The sequence below is a fragment of the Scyliorhinus canicula genome, chromosome 12, assembly GCF_902713615.1.
Source record: "Scyliorhinus canicula chromosome 12, sScyCan1.1, whole genome shotgun sequence".
Classification (NCBI taxonomy): Eukaryota; Metazoa; Chordata; class Chondrichthyes; order Carcharhiniformes; family Scyliorhinidae; genus Scyliorhinus; species Scyliorhinus canicula.
Genome location: NC_052157.1, coordinates 905221 through 927636, shown reverse-complemented (window position 1 = coordinate 927636; position 22416 = coordinate 905221). Strand labels below are relative to the sequence as shown.

General features: G+C 49.9%; 1 protein-coding gene across 7 annotated transcripts in view; it reads right to left on the bottom strand.

The window, feature by feature from the left end:
- trpm7 (transient receptor potential cation channel, subfamily M, member 7) overlaps positions 1 to 22416 on the bottom strand; it is a 215726-nt gene that overhangs the window by 97264 nt on the left and 96046 nt on the right. For all 7 annotated transcript variants that reach the window (XR_005462557.1, XM_038813819.1, XM_038813820.1 and 4 more), the window contains 3 exons: positions 20317 to 20597; positions 17452 to 17680; positions 12326 to 12481 (listed from right to left, as the gene is read on the bottom strand). Coding sequence is in view for 6 of the 7 variants with exons in the window: in XM_038813819.1 (XP_038669747.1) it covers positions 12326 to 12481; positions 17452 to 17680; positions 20317 to 20597 (666 nt within the window). In the remaining variant the exon portion in view is untranslated. The remainder of the gene's footprint in view (positions 1 to 12325; positions 12482 to 17451; positions 17681 to 20316; positions 20598 to 22416) is intronic.

Sequence of the window (22416 nt, the reverse complement as noted above, 5' to 3'; positions counted from 1 at the left end):
CAGTCCCACACACTAACCCAGGATTAACCCAGGACTAACACACCCGCAGCAGTCCCACACACTAACCCAGGACTAACACACCCGCAGCAGTCCCACACACTAACCCAGGGCTAACACACCTGCAGCAGTCCCACACACTAACCCAGGACTAACACACCTGCAGCAGTCCCACACACTAACCCAGGACTAACACACCCGCAGCAGTCCCACACACTAACCCAGGACTAACCCAGGACTAACCCACCCGCAGCAGTCCCACACACTAACCCAGGGCTAACACACCTGCAGCAGTCACATACACTAACCCAGGACTAACCCAGGACTAACCCACCCGCTGCTGTCCCACACACTAACCCAGGATTAACACACCTGCAGCAGTCCCACACACACTAACCCAGGACTAACACACCTGCAGCAGTCCCACTCACACTAACCCAGGATTAACCCAGGACTAACACACCTGCAGCAGTCACACACACTAACCCAGGACTAACACACCTGCAGCAGTCACACACACTAACCCAGGACTAACACACCTGCAGCAGTCCCACACACTAACCCAGGACTAACACACCTGCAGCAGTCACACACACTAACCCAGGACTAACACACCTGCAGCAGTCCCACTCACACTAACCCAGGATTAACCCAGGACTAACACACCTGCAGCAGTCCCACACACTAACCCAGGACTAACGCACCCGCAGCAGTCCCACACACTAACCCAGGACTAACGCACCCGCAGCAGTCCCACACACTAACCCAAGACTAACACACCTGCAGCAGTCCCACACACTAACCCAGGACTAACACACCCGCACCAGTCCCACACACTAACCCAGGATTAACCCAGGACTAACGCACCCGCAGCAGTCCCACACACTAACCCAGGACTAACACACCCGCAGCAGTCCCACACACTAACCCCGGATTAACCCAGGACTAACGCACCCGCAGCAGTCCCACACACTAACCCAGGACCAACACACCCGCAGCAGTCCCACACACTAACCCAGGACTAACACACCCGCAGCAGTCCCACACACTAACCCAGGACCAACACACCCGCAGCAGTCCCACACACTAACCCAGGACTAACACACCTGCAGCAGTCCCACACACTAACCCAGGACTAACACACCCGCAGCAGTCCCACACACTAACCCAGGACTAACACACCTGCAGCAGTCCCACACACTAACCCAGGACTAACACACCCGCAGCAGTCCCACACACTAACCCAGGATTAACCCAGGACTAACACACCCGCAGCAGTCCCACACACTAACCCAGGACTAACACACCCGCAGCAGTCCCACACACTAACCCAGGACTAACACACCCGCTGCAGTCCCACACACTAACCCAGGATTAACGCAGGACTAACGCACCCGCAGCAGTCCCACACACTAACCCAGGATTAACGCAGGACTAACCCACCCACAGCAGTCCCACACACTAACCCAGGACTAACACACCCGCTGCAGTCCCACACACTAACCCAGGATTAACGCAGGACTAACGCACCCGCAGCAGTCCCACACACTAATCCAGGACTAACACACCCGCAGCAGTCCCACACACTAACCCAGGACTAACACACCTGCAGCAGTCACACACACTAACCCAGGACTAACCCACCCGCAGCAGTTCCACACACACTAACCCAGGATTAACCCAGGACTAACACACCTGCAGCAGTCCCACACACTAACCCAGGATTAACCCACCCGCAGCAGTCCCACACACTAACCCAGGACTAACCCACCTGCAGCAGTCCCACACACTAACCCAGGACTAACGCACCTGCAGCAGTCCCACACACTAACCCAGGATTAACCCACCCGCAGCAGTCCCACACACTAACCCAGGACTAACCCACCTGCAGCAGTCCCACACACTAACCCAGGACTAACGCACCTGCAGCAGTCCCACACACTAACCCAGGATTAACCCACCCGCAGCAGTCCCACACACTAACCCAGGACTAACCCACCTGCAGCAGTCCCACACACTAACCCAAGACTAACACACCCGCAGCAGTCCCACACACTAACCCAGGACTAACACACCTGCAGCAGTCCCACACACTAACCCAGGATTAACGCGGGACTAACGCACCCGCAGCAGTCCCACACACTAACCCAGGATTAACCCAGGACTAACACACCCGCAGCAGTCCCACACACTAACCCAGGACTAACACACCTGCAGCAGTCCCACACACTAACCCAGGACTAACACACCTGCAGCAGTCCCACACACTAACCCAGGACTAACCCACCCGCAGCAGTTCCACACACTAACCCAGGACTAACCCACCCGCAGCAGTTCCACACACTAACCCAGGACTAACACACCCGCAGCAGTCCCACACACTAACCCAGGATTAACCCAGGACTAACCCACCCGCAGCAGTCCCACACACTAACCCAGGATTAACCCAGGACTAACCCTCCCGCAGCAGTCCAACACACTAACCCAGGATTAACACACCTGCAGCAGTCCCACACACTAACCCAGGACTAACCCACCCGCAGCAGTCCCACACACTAACCCAGGACTAACACACCTGCAGCAGTCCCACACACTAACCCAGGACTAACACACCCGCAGCAGTCCCACACACTAACCCAGGATTAACCCAGGACTAACGCACCCGCAGCAGTCCCACACACTAACCCAGGATTAACCCAGGACTAACCCTCCCGCAGCAGTCCAACACACTAACCCAGGATTAACACACCTGCAGCCGTCCCACACACTAACCCAGGACTAACACATCCGCAGCAGTCCCACACACTAACCCAGGACTAACACACCCGCAGCAGTCCCACACACTAACCCAGGACTAACACACCTGCAGCAGTCCCACACACTAACCCAGGATTAACCCAGGACTAACGCACCCGCAGCAGTCCCACACACTAACCCAGGGCTAACACACCCGCAGCAGTCCCACACACTAACCCAGGATTAACCCAGGACTAACGCACCCGCAGCAGTCCCACACACTAACCCAGGACTAACACACCCGCAGCAGTCTCACACACTAACCCAGGATTAACCCAGGACTAACGCACCCGCAGCAGTCCCACACACTAACCCAGGGCTAACGCACCCGCAGCAGTCCCACACACACTAACCCAGGACTAACACACCCGCAGCAGTCCCACACACACTAACCCAAGACTAACACACCCGCAGCAGTCCCACACACACTAACCCAAGACTAACACACCCGTAGCAGTCCTACACACTAACCCAGGACTAACACACCCGCAGCAGTCCCACACACACTAACCCAAGACTAACACACCCGCAGCAGTCCTACACACTAACCCAGGACTAACACACCTGCAGCAGTCACATACACACACTAACCCAGGATTAACCCAGGACTAACCCACCCGCAGCAGTCCCACACACTAACCCAGGGCTAACGCACCCGCAGCAGTCCCACACACTAACCCAGGACTAACACACCTGCAGCAGTCCCACACACTAACCCAGGACTAACACACCCGCAGCAGTCACACACACTAACCCAGGATTAACCCAGGACTAACACACCTGCAGCAGTCCCACACACTAACCCAGGACTAACACACCCGCAGCAGTCCTACACACTAACCCAGGATTTTAACTCTTAAACTGCACCAAATACCATAATACAATTTATCCAAAATTGATTCATTTGTTTGTGGTCATGTGTCCCATAACTCAGTAACCCCACATAACCTTTTTGGACACTAAGGGCAATTTATCATGGCTAATCCACCTAACCTGCACATCTTTGGACTGCGTGAGGAAACCGGAGCACCCGGAGGAAACCCACGCAGACACGTGGAGAACATGCAGACTCTGCACAGACAGTGACCCAAGCCGAGAATCGAACCTGGGACGTTGCGCTGTGAAGCAACTGTGCTAACCACTGTACTACTGTGCTGTCCCCACTAAAGATTTTTTTTACTAAAAATATATTGCGCTTCTATTCAATAATTTGAGCATCACTGATTTTGATAATCTAAAACTGCGTTTGAAGCCACTAATTGGAAAATGTTAAAACAAACCATAACTTCCTAAATTCTTGGAGGTTGTGCATGTAAGTGAAACATTTATTGAGGCTGATGGGGAGGTCTTTTTTAAATATTATATTTCATGATTAATTTCATTTAACTTTTTATTCTCTCTTATGAGAGCCGATCAAATCTGGATGCCCTACATGGGACTTAGAAATGTGGCTAGAAGTAATAAAAGATTATTACGTATTACTCAGTAAAGAATGTGTGTGAAGAGATCAGATCAGTTCATAAGACGGTCGTATAGGAGTTTGGTAACAGAGGGGAAGCTGTCAGTGCGTGTTCTCAGACTTCTGTATCTCTTGCCCGATGGAAGAAGTTGGAAGAGAATAACCCATGAGGAGGGGTCTTTGACTATGCTGCCCGCTTTCCTCAGGCAGCGGGAGGTGTAGATGGAGTCAATGGATGGGAGGCAGGTTTGTGTGATGGACTGGGCTGTGTTCACGACTCTCTGAAGTTTCTTGAGGTCCTGGGCCGAGCAGTTGCCATACCAGGCTGTGATCCAGCCCGATAGGATGCTTTCTATGGCGCATCTGTGAAAGTTGGTACGGCTAAATGTGGACATGCCGAATTTCCTTAGTTTCCTGAGGAAGTATAGGCGCTGTTGTGCTTTCTTGGTGGTAGCGTCAACGTGAGTGGACCAGGGCAGGTTTTTGCAGATGTGCACCCCTAGCAATTTGAAGCTGTCAACCATCTCCACCTTGGCTCCATTGATGCTGACAGGGGTGTGTTCAGCACTTTGCTACATGAAGTCAATGACCAGCTCTTTAGTTTTGCTGACATTAAGGGAGATTGTTGTCGTTACACCACCCCACTGGGTTCTCTATCTCCCTCCTGTATTCTGACTCATCGTTGGTTGAGATCCGACCCACTACGGTCGTGTCATAAGCAAACTTGTGGATGGAGTTGGAGCCAAATTTTGCCACGCAGTCGTGTGTGTACAGGGAGTAGAGTAGGGGGCTAAGTACACAGCCTTGCAGGGCCCCAGTATTGAGGACTATCGTGGAGGAGGTGTTGTTGTTCATTCTTACTGATTGTGGTCTGTTGGTCAGAAAATCGAGGATCCAGTTGCAGAGTGAGGAGCCAAGTCCTAGGTTTTGAAGCTTTGCTGGGATTATGGTGTTGAAGGCGGAGCTGTAGTCAATAAATAGGAGTCTGATGTAGGAGTCCTTGTTTTCGAGATGCTCTAGGGATGAGTGTAGGGCCGGGGAGATTGTGTCAGTATGTGAATTGCTACTTTCATAGTGGGACTATTGTTTCATGTTTTTTTAAAAATGATAAACTCAACAGTATAATAATTGTTTTGCATTTGTATACAATAAAGTAGTCAGAGATTAACCACATGACAGGGTTCCAAGCTAGTTTTACACAACTCGATACATCGGTAGAACAGTTCTTACTTACGAAAATGCAAATTAGGCCATTCAAATCCTTGCCCAGACCACAAAAAAAACCCTGTGCATTAATTCCCACCCCCTTCATTCATCCTTTTACAATAAAGCACTTACACCTCAGTATGCACTGATGGGAATCTAGTTACATTTTCTTGCAGTTGTGCGCAGCTCAATGCAGCACAGATTTCTGCTACGTAACTAGCCCATCTTAACATGGCACCGTTGAGACATCCAATCACTGACACCCAAAGTGAGGGCTCCCTTATCTGTACACATTGTACCTTTGTATGCATACCTGTTCATATTCCAAATATTGTTTTTTCTGTCTCATACCCACCCTATATCTCATCATCACTGTGTAATGTTCCTTGCATTATATTGCAAATACAAAACCAATAAAAATACTTTCAAAAAATGACTGTCCCACCTGTCTCACCAGCAGGAGCCAAGTTTCAGTAGGTTTCCTGGGAGGAAAGCAGAGCAGCTCGCGTAACAGCCTCCCTGAACAGGCACTGGAATGTGGCGACTAGGGGCTTTTCACAGTAACTTCATTGAAGCCTACTTGTGACAATAAGCGATTTTCATTTTCATTAACACCACCTTATTATGTGCTACTGATGAAGACTGATGGCCCTCTTATGCACTGAACTGATCTCTCTACGCATCTTCACTGCTGTGTGGCACTACACTCTATGCTTCACCCAATGCCCATGTATTTACATTGTGTATTTATCGTAAGTCTTATGTTTTTTCATGAATGGAACGATCTGTCTGGACTGTATGCAGAACAATAATTTTCACTATACCTTAGTAGATGTGACAAATCTAAATCTAGAGTTGCTCTGTTCATTCACTGTAAAGGGTAAAGAAGATGCCACCGCGACTTCAATATTCCCAAAACCTAGCTGGTGCTTTTAACAGTAATGAGCCAAATGCTGTAAGATTTGGTTTTAAGTAACAAGGGAATCAAAATGCCACGGAGAAAAAACTAGTAGCCAATGTAAAGGGAGATCCCAAAGTCTTTTATAAGCACATAAATAATAAAAGGGTGGTAAAAGTAGGGCAGATTAGGGGCATAAAAGGGGATTCACATGTGGAGGCTGGGGGCATGGCGGAGGTATTAAATGAGCACTTTGCATCCAACTTTACAAAGGATGTAGATTTTACCCAGGCCATGGCAACATTTGAGGAAATATGGGGCAGCAGTGGCGTCGTGGGACTGTCGCTTGACTAGTAATCCAGAGACCCAGAGTCATGCTCTGGGGACCCGGGTTCCAATCCCACCACTGCAGATGGTGGAATTTAAACTCAATAAAATATCTGGAAATAAAGGTCTAATGATGACCATGAAACCATTGTCAATTGTCGTAAAAGCCCATCTGGTTCACTAATGTCCTTTAGGGAAGGAAATCTGTCGCCCTTACCCGGTCTGGCCTACACGTGACTCCAGATCCACAGCATTGTGGTTGACTCGTAAATACACTCAAGAATGGGCAATAAATTTTGGCCAGGCCAGCGACGCCATGAATGAATAATAAAAAACAAATTCTGTCCCTAGAAATGTTCAGAATTGACACGGAGGAAGTGCTGAATAGACTATCAGTACTGAAAAGTTGACAAGGTATCAGGACTGGATGAGGGACATCTATGGACATTGAAAGAAGTGAAAATGGAAATTGCAGGAGCTCTGACCATAATCGTCCCATCTCCTCTCGACTTAGGGGAGGTGCCAGAGGACTGGAGGTTTGCAAATGTTACGCCCTGGATCAAAAAAGGCTGTGAGGATCAGCCCGTTTAACATCAGTGGTGGGGAAGCTTCCAGAAACAATTATTCTGATAGAATTAGCAGTCACATGAAAAAACATGGGTTGATTTGGAACGGCCAACATGGATTTAGAAAGGGGAAATCGTTTTCACTAACTTGGAAGTTTCTTGAAGAAGTAAAAGAAAAGAGTCGATGAGGGAAATGCTGTTGATGTGGTGTACTTGGGACTTTCAGAAGACGTTCAATGCAGTGATGTGGCGATGCCGGCGTTGGACTGGGGTGAGCACAGTAAGAAGCCTTACACCACCAGGTTAAAGTCCAACAGGTTTGTTTCAAACACTAGCTTTCGGAGCACTGCTCCTTCATTGGGTGAATGAAGAGGTATGTTCCAGAAACACATATACAGACAAATTCAATGATGCAAGATGATACTTTGAAGGAGAGTCTTTGCAGGTAATTAAATCTTGAAAGGCAGAACAGTGCAACTGGAGAGGGGGATAATCCCAGGTTAAAGAGATGTGAATTGTCTCAAACCAGGACAGTTGGTAGGATTTCACAAGCCCAGGCCAGATGGTGCGGGGTGAATGTAATGAGATATGAATCCAAGATCCCGGTTCAGGCCCGATTTAACACAGTGCCACATAACAGACTTGTGAGAAAGGTTCTAGCTCATGGAATAAAAGGGGCAGTAACAACATGGATTGAAAATTAGTTATGAAGAGAGATTGGATAGACTTGAATTGTTTTCCTTGAAGCAGAGGAGACTGAGGGGCACATAATGGAGGTGTATAAAATTATGAGGGGCATAGATAGAGTAAACCGGATCAACGTTTCCCCTTGGTGGAAGGGTCAATGACCAGGAGGCATGGATAATGGGTAAGGGGCAGGAGGTTTAGAGGGGATGTGAGGAAAATGTTTCTACCCAGAGTGTGGTGGGTGTTTGGAACTCGCTGCTTGAAGGGTTCTAGAGGTAGAGACCCTCATAACATTTAAGGATTTAGATGTGCTCTTGCAATCCCAGGGCAGACACAGATATGGGCCAAGTGCTGGGAAAAGGGATTAGAATAGTCAGGTAGTTGTTTTTGATCGGTGCAGACTCGATGGGCTGAAGGGCCTTTTCTGTGTTGCATGGCACCAGTGGGATGCCAGAGCTTCTGGAGAACCAGGGGGCAGAGGCGAGTGCAATGGTCATTACTAAGGAGAAGGTTCTGGGGAAGTTTAAAGATCAGAAGGTGGATAAATCACCTGGACCGGATGGACTAAACCCCAGGGTTCTCAAAGAAATAGCTGAGGACATTGTGGAGGCATTAATGGTGATCTTTCAGGAATCACTGGAGGCAGGAAGGGTCCCAGAGGACTGGAAAGTGGTGAATGTAACACCCTTGTTTAAGAAGGGAGGGAGGCAGAAGATGGGAAATTATAGGCCGGTTAGCCTGACTTCGGTCATTGGTTAGATTTTAGAGTCCATTATTAAAGATGAGATCGCAGAGTACTTGGAAGTGCATGGTACAATAGGGCATGATTTAGCACGGCTTCGCCAAGGGGAGGTCAAATCTGACAAATCTGTTAGTTCTTTGAGGAGGTAACAAGGAAGTTAGACAAAGGAGAACCAGTGGACATGATATATTTAGATTTCCAGAAGGCCTTTGACAAGGTGCCGCATAGGAGACTGTTAAATAAGTTAAGAGCCCATGGTGTTCAGGGTAAGATCCTGGCATGAATAGAGGATTGACTGACTGGCAGAAGGCAGAGATTGGGAATAAAGGGGTCTTTTACAGGATGGCAGCCGGTGACCAGTGGTGTACCTCAGGGGTCTGTGCTGGGACCACAGCGTTTCACAATATACATCAATGATCTGGAAGAAGGAACTGAAGGCATTGTTGCTAAGTTTGCAGATGATTCAAAGATCTGTAGAGGGACAGACAGTATTGAGGAAGCAGGCGGGCTGCAGGAGGACTTGGACAGGCTAGGAGAGTGGGCAAAGAAGTCACAATGGAAAAGTATGAGGTTATGCACTTTGGAAGGAGAAATGGAGGCATAGACTATTCTCTAAATGGGGAGTTGCTTAGGAAATCAGAAGCACAAAGGGACTTGGGAGTCCTTGTTCACGATTCTCTTAAGGTTAACGTGCAGGTTCAGTCGGCAGTTAGGAAGGCAAATGCAATGTTAGCATTCATGTCGAGAGGGCTAGAATACAAGACCAGGAATGTACTTCTGAGGCTACATACGGCTCTGGTCAGACCCCATTTGGAGTATTGTGAGCAGTTTTGGTCCCCGTATCCAAGGAAGGATGTGCTGGCCTTGGAAAGGGTCCAGAGGAGTTACACAAGAATGATCCCTGGAATGAAGAACTTGTTGTATGAGGAACGGTTGAGGACTCGGTCTGTAGTCATTGGAGTTTAGAAGGATGAGGGGGAGATCTTGTTGATCTTGTTGTCACAGGATACTGCGAGGCCTGGATAGAGTGGACGTGGGGAGGATGTTTCCACTTGTAGGAAAAACTAGAACCAGAGGACACAGCCTCAGACTAAAGGGACGATCCTTTAAAACAGAGATGAGGAGGAATTTCTTCAGCCAGAGGGTGGTGAATCTGTGGAACTCTTTGCCGCAGAAGGCTGTGGAGGCCAAATCACGGAGTGTCTTTAAGACAGAGATAGATAGGTTCTTGATTAATAAGGGGATATGGGGTTATGGGGAGAAGGAAGGAGAATGGGGATGAGAAAATATCAGCCATGATTGAATGGTGGAGCAGACTCGATGGGTTGAGTGGCCTAATTCTGCTCCTATGTCTTATGGTCTTAATGTTTCCAATTAAGGGGTAATTCAGTGTGGCAAATCCACCTAACCTGCACATCTTTAGGTTGTGGGGCTGAGACCCACGCAGACATGGGGAGAATGTGCAAACTCCACACGGACAGTGACCCAGGGCCGGGATCAACCCCGGGTCCTCAGCGCCGTGAGGCAGCAGTGCTAACCACTGTGCCACCCCTTGGGATGTTCAAAATCATGAGCGAGCTGGACAGAGTAGGCAGGGAGAGACTGTTCCTGCTCATAAAAGTATATCGTAGAATCCCTACAATGCAGGAGGCCATTCAGCCCATCAAGTCTGCACCAACTCTTGGAAAGAGCACCCTACCTAGGCCCACATCCCCATCCTATCACCGTAACCCTGTAATCCCATTTAATCTTTTGGATACTGAGGGGCAATTTAGCATTGCCAATCCACCTAACCTGCACATCTTTGGACTGTGGGAAGAAACCGGAGCATCCGGAGGAAACGCACGCACACACGGGGAGAAGGTACAAACTCTGCACAGAGTCACCCAAGGTTGGAACTGAACCCGGTCCCGGATGTTGCGAGGCAGCAGTGCTAACCACTGTTCCACCATGCTTTCAAGAACGCGAATACACAGATTTAAGGTGATTTACAAATAAGCAAATATGATGTGAAAAAATGTTTCTTCACAAAACGAGTGGTTGAAGTCTGGAATGCACAGCCTGAAAGTGTGGAGGAGGCAGATTCAATCGAGGCATTCAAGAGGGCATGAGATGATTATCTGAATAGAAACAACATGCAGGGGTAAGGGAAAAGGCAGGGAAATGGCACTAAGTCATGATGCTCGTTTGGAGAACTGGTGAAGACAGAATGGGCCGAACGGCCTCCTTTTCCTTAACAATTCTGTGATTGAGTTTGCATTAGTTGTCTGTCAACCATCCAGACAGAATTAGCTTTTGTTATGTGTTCCCATAATTATCCACATTATTACAAACACACAGAATACTCCCTTTTCTGAAACATGCACTTTAAAATCAATTTTTATTTCCTTCTTGATCCAGGCTTTTAGTATTCTCCCACATCAGTTTCATGCTTCCTCAATCTGTCCTCATTTAATTTACTTCATCGTCATCTTTTAATAATAGACCAACTGCAAACACAGATCTCACTGTTTTTGTATATCCATTTCTTTGAATGCGATGCTGGATGAGAAAATGAGCTTTTCAAAGTCAGTTCAATTACTCACAGGTAAACAAATCTGTAACTGCAGGTCCATAATTGTATAGAGTTTACCAAATATACACCACAACATTATCCTGCCTCCGCCAATATAGCTTAGAATTACAGCTATTATAACCAACTATGGAAGGAAGTATCATCTCCCTGAGAGAACACAGTGACCAGTACTGATTAGTGTGTGGTGAGCTACACACAGTAGCACAAAGGGCAAGCAAGTTGCAATACAGCCCTTGGAAACCATAACAGATATAACACTACACAAAGACTAGAGTGAAAAAGGTTGGACTCTGTACAGAAGGGTTAAATGGGAAGGAGGAAACTTGCAGGAGTGGGAAGCCCACAACAGTGGGCTTGTGGCATCATTACCATCCTATTTATGACGGTTGGCTGAACACGATAATGCTGTATATACAGCTGACATTAACCTACTCTGATCAGAAACCTCAGCATTCACCTCCAGAAAAACTAACATTTATATTAGCAAATTGAGCAGCTCTAAGGCATAGCGCTGTCAGATGGAGATTTAAAAAATGGAATGGGAAGGGACAGCAAGCAATCAAATAAATTGGTTAAATCTAATTAAAGGGGAAGGAAGTTCAGAGGAGAACGCTAGCAACGTCAAATAGCAATCATTCCATTATTCTCTATGACGTTCTGGCAATTTGATTATGTTTTATAATTTTTCCAAAAAGTGTTCTCTGAAATGAACATTGCCCAAGAAAAGATTAATTCACTGAAACATCATCTCTGCTTCTCTCCAGACCTGCTGCGTATCTTCAGCATTTTGTGCTTCTATTTATTATTGCTCCCAGGGACTGTTTTAACCAATAGTTCACTGGTTGCAATGTTTTCCAAATTATCATTCTCATTTAGAATTGTAAGAATTATAAAGTTGAAACTGGGACAGAACGATTGTGCCGTTGTCAAACTGATGGTCATGGTGCTTTAACTCATAGCTGGACAAGGGGTACAAAAAAAACTTATCACAACAGCAATAAAATGGTTCAATCTTCGAATTATATAATCAGTTCTGATCTGTTCTCTTGGATTCTTATCGAAGCTATCTTACCATTGATATTTGATCAGTTGGGCTCTGAAAGTTGTGTTCACTGTCTTCCATGTTCATCTGATGGGCATCCTCTGTTTGAGGAATATGGGACATTTCAGCCTTGGTTTTAAATTCCAGCAGGAGAATCGCAGGTGGGAATAGAATACTAAGAATGACCTGTCCAGAAAATATATGCATCAATGAATAGACTTCAACAGATTTCAATCCTTCAAGCCATTTTCAGTGACTTGCATCAGTTTCATGCCTGGACTACAAATTGATCTCAATACAAAAAACAGTGTCCAGTTTCCTGGCCCCAGCAGTCTACTTTTCACCATCTAACCCTTCCACATCTCTATCCATCATCAGGATGGGTTCAACCCGTTTGAATCGAGACCTAACCAGTCCCCATCGACCATCACTTTCCTCCTCTTGCTTCAACTGGTCCTGAAACTGAATAATTTCTTCTTCAACTCCACTCACTTCCCCTAAATAAAACGTGCTATAAAAGGTACCTATGAGTCTCAGATATGTTTGTCTTTTTGTGCAATATATGGAACATACCTTGTTCTACATCCTACTCCGATTCTCATCCTCATTATTTTACCAGCATATTGATGACTGTACCAGTGCCGCCTGCTGCTCTCACCTTAAACAGGAAATGTCATTTCACTTGGCTTGTAATTTACTTCTTTCCTTCCTTGACTTCTCGGTCTCTATTTCTGGGGATAGATTATCAATCAATATTTGCTACAAGCCCGACTTCCGGTGACGGCAGGCGGGAGGCAGCCGCACACAGGAGGGCTCCCGCTCGGGCATAGAAATTTTGGGGTTTTAACGCCCGGTCCCAGGGGCAACGGAGGCTGAAAAAGCTGTAAGAAGGCACAGGGAGAAGAAATGTCCAAGCTTGGGGAAAAAATGGCCGTGAAAAAGGGGGTTAATGAAAGTCCACCGGTGAGTGGAAAAGTCAGCGCAGGAACTGTAAGGAAAGCGGAGGCGGGAGCACCAGGGGGGGCTGCATCGCTCACAGAAGAAGAAATGACCAAAGTGATGGTTGTGGAACTTGAAAAACAGCTCCCAAAGCACATGGTAGCGATGAAGGAGGAGATGGGGGTGGTACTGAAAGTGCTGGTGGAGGAGGCGATTGCCCCGGTGAGGGTGGCGGTATTGAGTACAGCGGCGGAGGTGCGGGAGCAAGGTGAGACACTGAAGGACGTGGAAGAGGTATTATCGCAGCACAGTGATCAACTCACCTCGATGGGGACGGAGTTACGGAAGGTGGCAGAGACCAACAACGGTCTGCGAGCCAAAATGGAAGATCTGAAAAACAGATCCAGGCGACAGAATCTGAGGATTGTGGGTCTGCCCGAAGGGGTGGAAAGCCCGAGGCCGACGGAGTATTTTGCCACGATGTTGGCGGAGCTATTGGGGAAGGGGGATGATCCCTCTCGATGTGAACTGGATCGGGCTCATCGGTCGTGGAGGCCTATACCAAAGGTGAGTGAGCCGCCAAGAGTAGTAACTGTGTGTTTCCGTAGGTACAGTGTGAAGGAGAAGGTCCTGTGCTGGGCAAAGCAGAAGCGGGTGGTGCAGTGGGCTGGAGCTGGTATACGTATATACCAGGACTTTATGGTGGAGCTGGCGAGGAGGCAGGAAGCCTTCGGCCGGGTGAAGAAGGCACTGTACATCAGCAAGGTGCAGTGTGGCATAGTATGTCCAGCTAAGTTGAGGGTGACCTACAAATCCAAAGACTTTTATTTTGGGACGACGGAAGCAGGGAAGAGTTTGTGAAGGCAGAAGGACTGTGGCAGAATTGAGAAATGAGACAGAGCGGGTCGTGTACCGATGTAGCCTCATGTAACTTTATTTTTTCACTGCGTGTTGGTGTATGTACTAAATGAGTCAATGCTGTATATTTGGACAAGGGAAGAGTTGGGACTCTCTTTGCAATGATGGTTCTTTGGGGTGTGGGTGTGTATGCGGGGGTTGTGTGCTAAAGGGAATTTCTTGGCTTTCCTGGGACCGGGCAAGGGGGAAGGAGACCCGGGCGGGGGCCTTCACACTAGCCGGTTTAAGCCGGCCAGTGAATGGGAGTGAGGTGGGGGGAGAGGCTGCAGGCACCGAAGCCTGGTAGAACAGGTTTCGGTGAATCTAGCTGGGTAAAAAGTTGGGGGGGGGGGGGGGGTGTTTACAGGAGGACGTAGAGGGGAGGAGTCTGGGGGGTGACTACAATTCATGGGTGCCAGTCACTGTACTCTTTCGGGGATTGGATGGCATTGAATATTAGGGGGCGGGGGGGGGTGGACTTTATGTGTCAACGGTAACCAGGGGCAATTCCTGATTCCTTTTTCTTTTTTCCACCTTGGGAGGTTTAGTTTTATTTGATGCTTATATTGTCGGGGGAGGGGGGGATGGGATCATTGTTGTTGATAAGGGGATTGACATTGTATTCGTTACTGTTTACTGTTTGTTGGTGGGGGGTAAATTCTGAAGAAAATGTGAAAATGGAGAATAAAAGTATTTTTAAATAAAATATTTGCTAAAGGCCACTGACTGCCACTGCTTCCTGGATTAGTCTTCCTCACACACTGCTTCCTGTAAGGACTCTATCCCATTCTCCCAATTCCTTGGCCAATCTGTTCAGACAATGCAACCTTCCATACCAAGCACCTGATATATCTTCGTTTTTCCTCAACCGAGGATTCCCCCAACGGTGGTGGACAAGGGCCCTCGACTGTGTCTGATCTATTTCACATGCTACTGTTCGGAGTGCTTCTGTTCATTCCCCTGGAACCATGATAGGGTTTCTCATATCCTCATCTTCCACCCCACCAGCCTTCTTATTCAAAGTTGCGTTCTCTTACATTTCTTTATTAAAAATTTTTTTTTAGAGTACCCAATTATTTTTGTTTCCAATGAAGGGGCAATTTAGCGTTGTCAATCCACCTAACCTGCACATCTTTGGGTCGTGGGGATGAAACCCACGCAGACACGGGGAGAATGTGCAAACTCCACACGGACAGTGACCCAGGGCCGGGATTCGAACCCGGGTCCTCAGTGCTGCAGTCCCAGTGCTAACCCCACCCTCTCTTCCATTTTGAGAGCTCTGGTGCGATGTCACCACCAAATACATCTTCCCTTCCTGTTTCAGCATTCTGAAGGGATTATTCCCTCTGCAACACCCTGGTCCACGCTCCAGTCACCCCCAAACCTCCCCCTTTCATGCGAGCGTGAAGATGCAACACTTGCTCTTTCCCTTCTCTCTGCTCATTATCCAAGGTCCCAAACACTCCTTCCTAGTGAAAGTGATTTAACATGTCCTTTCAATTTAAAACTGTATTTGTTGCTCACGCGATCACCACTACTTTGCAGAGATCAATGCAGACTTGGCAACCATTTTGTGGAATACCTCCATTCAGTCCACAAGTGTGACCCCAAACTTCCAGTCACCCATCATCGTCGGCCGAAGGGCCTATACTGCGCTGTAATGTTCTCGTCATTCTCCACTGTGCTGCCAACCTGGCTTCCTGACCATGGCCTGCTAGTGTTCATAAACTCCAGGAACAGCACCTCATCTTCTAACTGGGCAAGTTACAGCACTCTGGACTCAACATGAGTTGAACTATTTTACATCAACCTCTGCCTACATTTTGTTCAGATTTGGTTTATTTCCCCCTCGTTTTTCTCTTCGTTCCATTACTTTCAGGTGGCAGCTATTCAAAACGTTGCTATTCACAGCTCCTCTGGACACATCTTTTGCTTCTCTACGTGTCCCAATACCTCTCCCTTTAGTCTTGCATCTTGAAACCATTGATCATTTAATCCCTCCCCCGGCCCCCCACTCATTCGCAGATCTGCCTTTTATATTCTTCCCACCCTAAACCCCTTTTACTTGTTCAAAGCCTACAAAGGGATCAGTGCTGGGTCCTCTGCTATTTGTGATTTTTATCAATGACTTGGAGGAGGGGGCTGAAGGGTGGGTCAGTAAATTTGCTGATGACACCAAGATGGTGGAGTAGTGGATGAGGTGGAGGGCTGTTGTAGGCTGCAAAGAGACATTGATAGGATGCAGAGCTGGGCAGAGAAATGGCAGATGGAATTTAACCCTGAGAAGTGCGAGGTGATTCATTTTGGTAGAAAATTTGAATGCGGTTTACAGGGTCAATGGCAGGGTTCTGAGGAATGTGGAGGAACAGAGAGATCTTGGGGTTCATGTCCACAGATCTCTGAAGGTTGCCACTTGAAGAAGGTTTATAGCGTGTTAGCGTTTATTAACAGGGGGCTCGAGTTTAAGAGCCGCGGGGTTATGCTGCAACTATACATGACCCTGGTGAGGCCACATTTGGAGTATTGTGTGCAGTTCTGGTCACCTCACTATAGGAAGGATGTGGAAGCATTGGAAAGGGTGGAAATGAGATTTACCAGGATGCTGCCTGGTTTGCAGGATAGGTCTTATGAGGAAAGGTTGAGGGAGCTAGGGCTTTTCTCTTTGGAGCGGAGGAGGATGAGTGGCGACTTAACAGAGGTTTATATGATGATGAGGGGGATAGATAGAGTGGACGTTCAGAGACTATTTCCTCGGGTGGATGTAGCTGTTACAAGGGGGCATAACTATAAGGTTCAGGGTGGGAGATATAGGAGGGATGACCGAGGTAGGTTCTTTACTCAGAGAGTGGTTAGGGTGTGGAATGGACTGCCTGCTGTGATAGTGGAGTCGGACACTTTAGGAACTTTCAAGTGGTTATTGGATAGGCACATGGAGTGCGCTAGAATGACAGGGAGTGGGATAGCTTGATCTTGGTTTCGGACAATGCTCGGCACAACATCGAGGGCCGAAGGGTCTGTTCAGTGCTGTACTGTTCTATGTTCTATCTAACTTTTCTCAGTTCTGATGAAACATTACCACAAAAGCAAAATACCACGGAAGCTGAAAAATCTTGTTGGTAATACTCAGGCCTGGCAACGTTTGTGGAGAGAAATAGAGCTGCCATTTCAAGCCCGTGACCATTCATCAGAAATGATCTCTCCATATATGCTGCCAGACCTGCTGAGCGTTTCCAGTCTTGCCAGATTTCTTCAGAGTTATCCATTTAGTCAGTCTCATACCTCTTCCCAACGTAAAAGAAGACAGCACGTGGTAATGTTACCTTGTACCATGAATTTTTTCTCATATTCAGCCTTCCCATCCACATGTCTGACAGCAGCATTTGGGTACACGTGTGGGCTACAAATGGGCGAAGTCTCGAGTGAACCGCTAATTTGAGGCAGGTAGAATTGCTCCAGTTCATCAGCTCATACGTCAGCAGCTTCATAGCCATAGTTTCATCTTGTCTGAAGGACTGATCCAGCAAATCAACTGCTAATTGTCCAAATTCTCTGAAACAAAAAACAGTAAATACACTGGTTGCAATCTTAAGAAGAAATCTTAAGTTGGATTCAATTCAGTTAGAGAAACTGAGCACTTGTTTACGGTGATGGTGGATAGGAGGGGTGGGAGGAAGGGGTGAGGGGTGAGACTCCCTCCCTCCCCCCCCGGGTCAGAATAGGATGTGGATCGTCAGAAGGTTAGATGGACCGTTGAAGTGATCGAGAGTTTTGAAGAGTTTAGAAGCTGATGGTGTGATGCTGCAGGAGACCCATTGGAGGGTGAAGGATCAGGTGAGGCTTAGGAAGGGGTGGGCGAGTCAGGTGTTTAATTCGGGGTTAGACAGTAGGGCTCGGGGGGGCAGTGGTATAGGTAGGCACGAGGGTGAGGTTTCATATGGGGACGGTGGTGGCTAATCAGGAGGGTAGTTACATGATAGCGATGGCTTTGTTAGAGGGGCGGTTGGTGGCGCTGGCAAGTGTCTAATGCCCCAACTGGGACGGTGCCAGTTTATGAAGAGAGCGTTCGAACGACTGACAGAAAAAAATATTGGAGGTGGATGGGAGGTACGTGGGGGACCCAGACGTCCTGGCAGAGTAAGGGGTTGCAGGCGAGGTTTGGCCCATTGTCCACAGGGAAAGCAGTGCATCAGTGAAGGAGGGCGACGGGAGCTGTTTATGAGTACGGGGAGAAGGCAGGGCATATGTTGGCAGGTCAGCGTCAGAGGGGGGCTGCAGCGAAGGAAATAGTTCGGGAGCGGATAATGCAGGGGCGGAGCCATTCTGCCTCACTAGTGGCACCTCATTTTAGACATTGGGGGTGCTGCCCCAAGAGAGCAGTGTTAGCCACTATGCTATTGGCTGCCCCAAGAGAGCAGTGTTAGCCACTATGCTATTGGCTGCCCCAAGAGAGCAGTGTTAGCCACTGTGCCAGCCAGAGAGAGCAGTGTTAGCCACTGCGCCACCGTGCTGCCCCAAGAGAGCAGTGTTAGCCACTGTGCCAGCCAGAGAGAGCAGTGTTAGCCACTGTGCAATCATGCTGCCCCGAGAGAGCAGTGCTAGCCACTGTGCCAGCCAGAGAGAGCAGTGTTAGCCACTGTGCAATCATGCTGCCCCGAGAGAGCAGTGCTAGCCACTGTGCCAGCCAGAGAGAGCAGTGTTAGCCACTGTGCAATCATGCTGCCCAGAGACAGCAGTGCTAGCCACTGCGCCACCGTGCTGCCCCGAGAGAGCAGTGCTAGCCACTGCGCCAGCGTGCTGCCCCGAGAGAGCAGTGCTAGCCACTGCGCCAGCCCGAGAGAGCAGTGCTAGCCACTGCGCCAGCCCGAGGGAGCAGTGTTAGCCACTGCGCCAGCCCGAGGGAGCAGTGTTAGCCACTGCGCCAGCGTGCTAGCCACTGCGCCAGCGTGCTGCCCCGAGACAGCAGTGTTAGCCACTGTGCCACCGTGCTGCCCCGAGACAGCAGTGCTAGCCACTGCGCCAGCCCGAGAGAGCAGTGCTAGCCACTGCGCCAGCCCGAGAGAGCAGTGTTAGCCACTGCGCCAGCGTGCTGCCCCGAGAGAGCAGTGTTAGCCACTGCGCCACCGTGCTGCCCCGAGACAGCAGTGCTAGCCACTGCGCCAGCGTGCTGCCCCGAGGCAGCAGTGTTAGCCACTGCGCCAGCGTGCTGCCCCGAGACAGTGTCAGCCACTGCGCCAGCGTGCTGCCCCGAGACAGCAGTGTCAGCCACTGCGCCAGCGTGCTGCCCCGAGAGAGCAGTGCTAGCCACTGCGCCAGCGTGCTGCCCCGAGACAGCAGTGTCAGCCACTGCGCCAGCGTGCTGCCCCGAGACAGCAGTGTCAGCCACTGTGCCACCGTGCTGCCCCGAGACAGCAGTGCTAGCCACTGCGCCAGCGTGCTGCCCCGAGACAGCAGTGTCAGCCACTGCGCCAGCGTGCTGCCCCGAGACAGCAGTGTCAGCCACTGTGCCACCGTGCTGCCCCGAGACAGCAGTGCTAGCCACTGCGTCAGCGTGCTGCCCCGAGGCAGCAGTGTTAGCCACTGCGCCAGCGTGCTGCCCAGAGACAGCAGTGCTAGCCACTGCGCCAGCGTGCTGCCCCGAGACAGCAGTGTTAGCCACTGCGCCAGTGTGCTGCCCCGAGACAGCAGTGCTAGCCACTGCGTCAGCGTGCTGCCCTGAGAGAGCAGTGTTAGCCACTGCGCCAGCGTGCTGCCCCGAGGCAGCAGTGTTAGCCACTGCGCCAGCGTGCTGCCCCGAGACAGCAGTGCTAGCCACTGCACCAGCCCGAGAGAGCAGTGCTAGCCACTGCGCCAGCGTGCTGCCCCGAGACAGCAGTGTTAGCCACTGCGCCAGCGTGCTGCCCCGAGACAGCAGTGCTAGCCACTGCGCCCCCAGGCTGCCCCGTCAGACAGCAGTGCTAGCCACTGCGCCCCCAGGCTGCCCCGTCAGACAGCAGTGCTAGCCACTGCGCCAGCGTGCTGCCCCGAGACAGCCGTGCTAGCCACTGTGCTATGGTACTGCCCAGAGACAACAGTGCTAGCCACTGCGCCAGCGTGCTGCCCCGAGAGAGCAGTGCTAGCCACTGTGCCAGCGTGCTGCCCCGAGACAGCCGTGCTAGCCACTGCGCCAGCGTGCTGCCCAAACTGACCTGGAAGACTGTTTCAGCTCTTCAGAAGTATCGTCAATTACATCACTCTGTTTTGCCTCACAGGACATGGAACGATTCAGCTTGCATGCAACTAAAGCCTTGGCCATGGACTCTTCTCCATGTTGCCAGAAAAACATAGCCATTTTCTGTCGCTTCATTAGTACAGCCCATACGAGCAACTCATTGAAAGGATAGGGAAAACGTTTGGTCTCTGGATCATCGATGTCCACAATTTCATCTTTGGTTCTCTTTCTCTTCCCCTGATCAACAGAGGATTCAGGCTGAAAGATAGAAACAGAATTACTGTGATACTAATTACAATCTAAAACAGAATAAAGTAACAAAGACTTCATCTGTGATGTAAGATCAAATTTGTCTCAAATTCAATTATTCATGGTTTTCTTGAAAACAGAACTCCAACTTCCGCTGACAGGAATGTGCTGAGCAGATGCACAAACGGTGGTTCTCCTCCTGAAAACTTGGAAACAGGCAAACTGAAAATAACCCACTAAAACCAGGAGCAACACCCCACCTGCCCTCCAACACCAACAAGATGAGCTATGCCAAGTGGCAGCAATTCAAGAGGTTGAAAAGACAGCAGAGGCAACAACAAACAACGGGAAAGGAAAGGCGAGGAGATGGCGAGCACGAGGGCCAGCGATGCCTCAGCCAGCCGTGAGCGAGTGGGGCTGCTCGGCCAAACGCAGAGGCCCCCCCCCCCCCCCCCCCGGCCCGGACCTCCTGGAGGGAATTCCTCATGCGGAGCTCCAAGGAGGCCATTATGGTCGACATAAGGGCAACGGTGAAGGTGGCAGAGGCACTGTTTGAGTTACAGGCAGCCCTAAAGGAGGAGAGGCAACTGGAGACACAATTCTCTACAATCAATGATCTGGATAAAGTCTCGACCGATCAGAGCAGCAGATCACCACATTAGAAACAGAAGTGGCACGGTTGGTAGCAGCACCAGGGACATGAAAGGGGAAGGTCAATGACCAAGAAAATCGGTCACAAGAGCAGGACCTCCACATAGTGGGCCTACCGGAGAGGACAGAGGGCAGGAACCCCAGGGAGTGGCACATGGCCCAAATGCTGGGTAATCTGGTGGGAGGAAACAGCTTCCCAACAACCCCAGAAATAGACAGTGGCCACAGGTTACTCGAGCCAAAGCCCGCACTTTCTCTCTTCCCCCCCACCGACAGGGCCGCACTCCCACTCTCTCTCCCCGGCCACACTCCCACTCTCTCCCCCCCCCCCGGCCACACTCCCACTCTCTCCCCTCCCTCTCCCCTCCCCCCCCCCCGACAGGGGCGCACTCCCACTCTCTCTTCCCCCCCCCCCCTGACAGGGCCGCACTCCCACTCTCGCAACCCCCTCCCCCCCCCCCCGACAGGGCCGCACCCCCCCCCCCGACAGGGCCGCACCCCCCCCCCCCCCCCCCCCCCCCCCCCACCCCCCCCCCCCGACAGGCCCCCCCCCCCCCCCCCCCCCCCCGACAGGCCCCCACCCCCCCCCGACAGGCCCCCCCCCCCCCCCCCCCCCCGACAGGGCCGCGCTGAACTATTCAACATAAAAGTTGTGAAACCCGATAATAGTAAAAACGCAGGTACACAGATTAGAGCAGAATCCTAAAGTCTTCCATTTCAATAAAACTAAATGGCTGCGTCTGTCAGGTACAAAAGCTTTCAACAGGAGACTGCCAACACCAACTTGAAATAAGATTAAAATGTTTACATAAATTGTGAATATTGTGCCCACCCGAGAAACCTGGGAACACTCAAGATGACAAACAGCTCAGCCCAGAGTCCTTTTCAGGAATCGGTCTTTGAGATCCAATAAGTTTTTTTAAAAATTGAGTACCCAATTCTTTTATCTAATTAAGCGGCAATTTAGTGTGGCCAATCCACCAAACCTTGCACATGTCTTCTGGGTTTGGGGGTGAAACCCACGCAGAGAAGGGGAGAATGTGCGAACTCAACATGGACAGTGACCTGGGCCTGGGATCAAACCTGGGTCCTCGGCACCATGAGGCAGCAGTGCTAACCGCTGCGCCGCCGTGCAGCCATGGAGATCCAATAGTGCGTGCATCCTATAAACCATCTG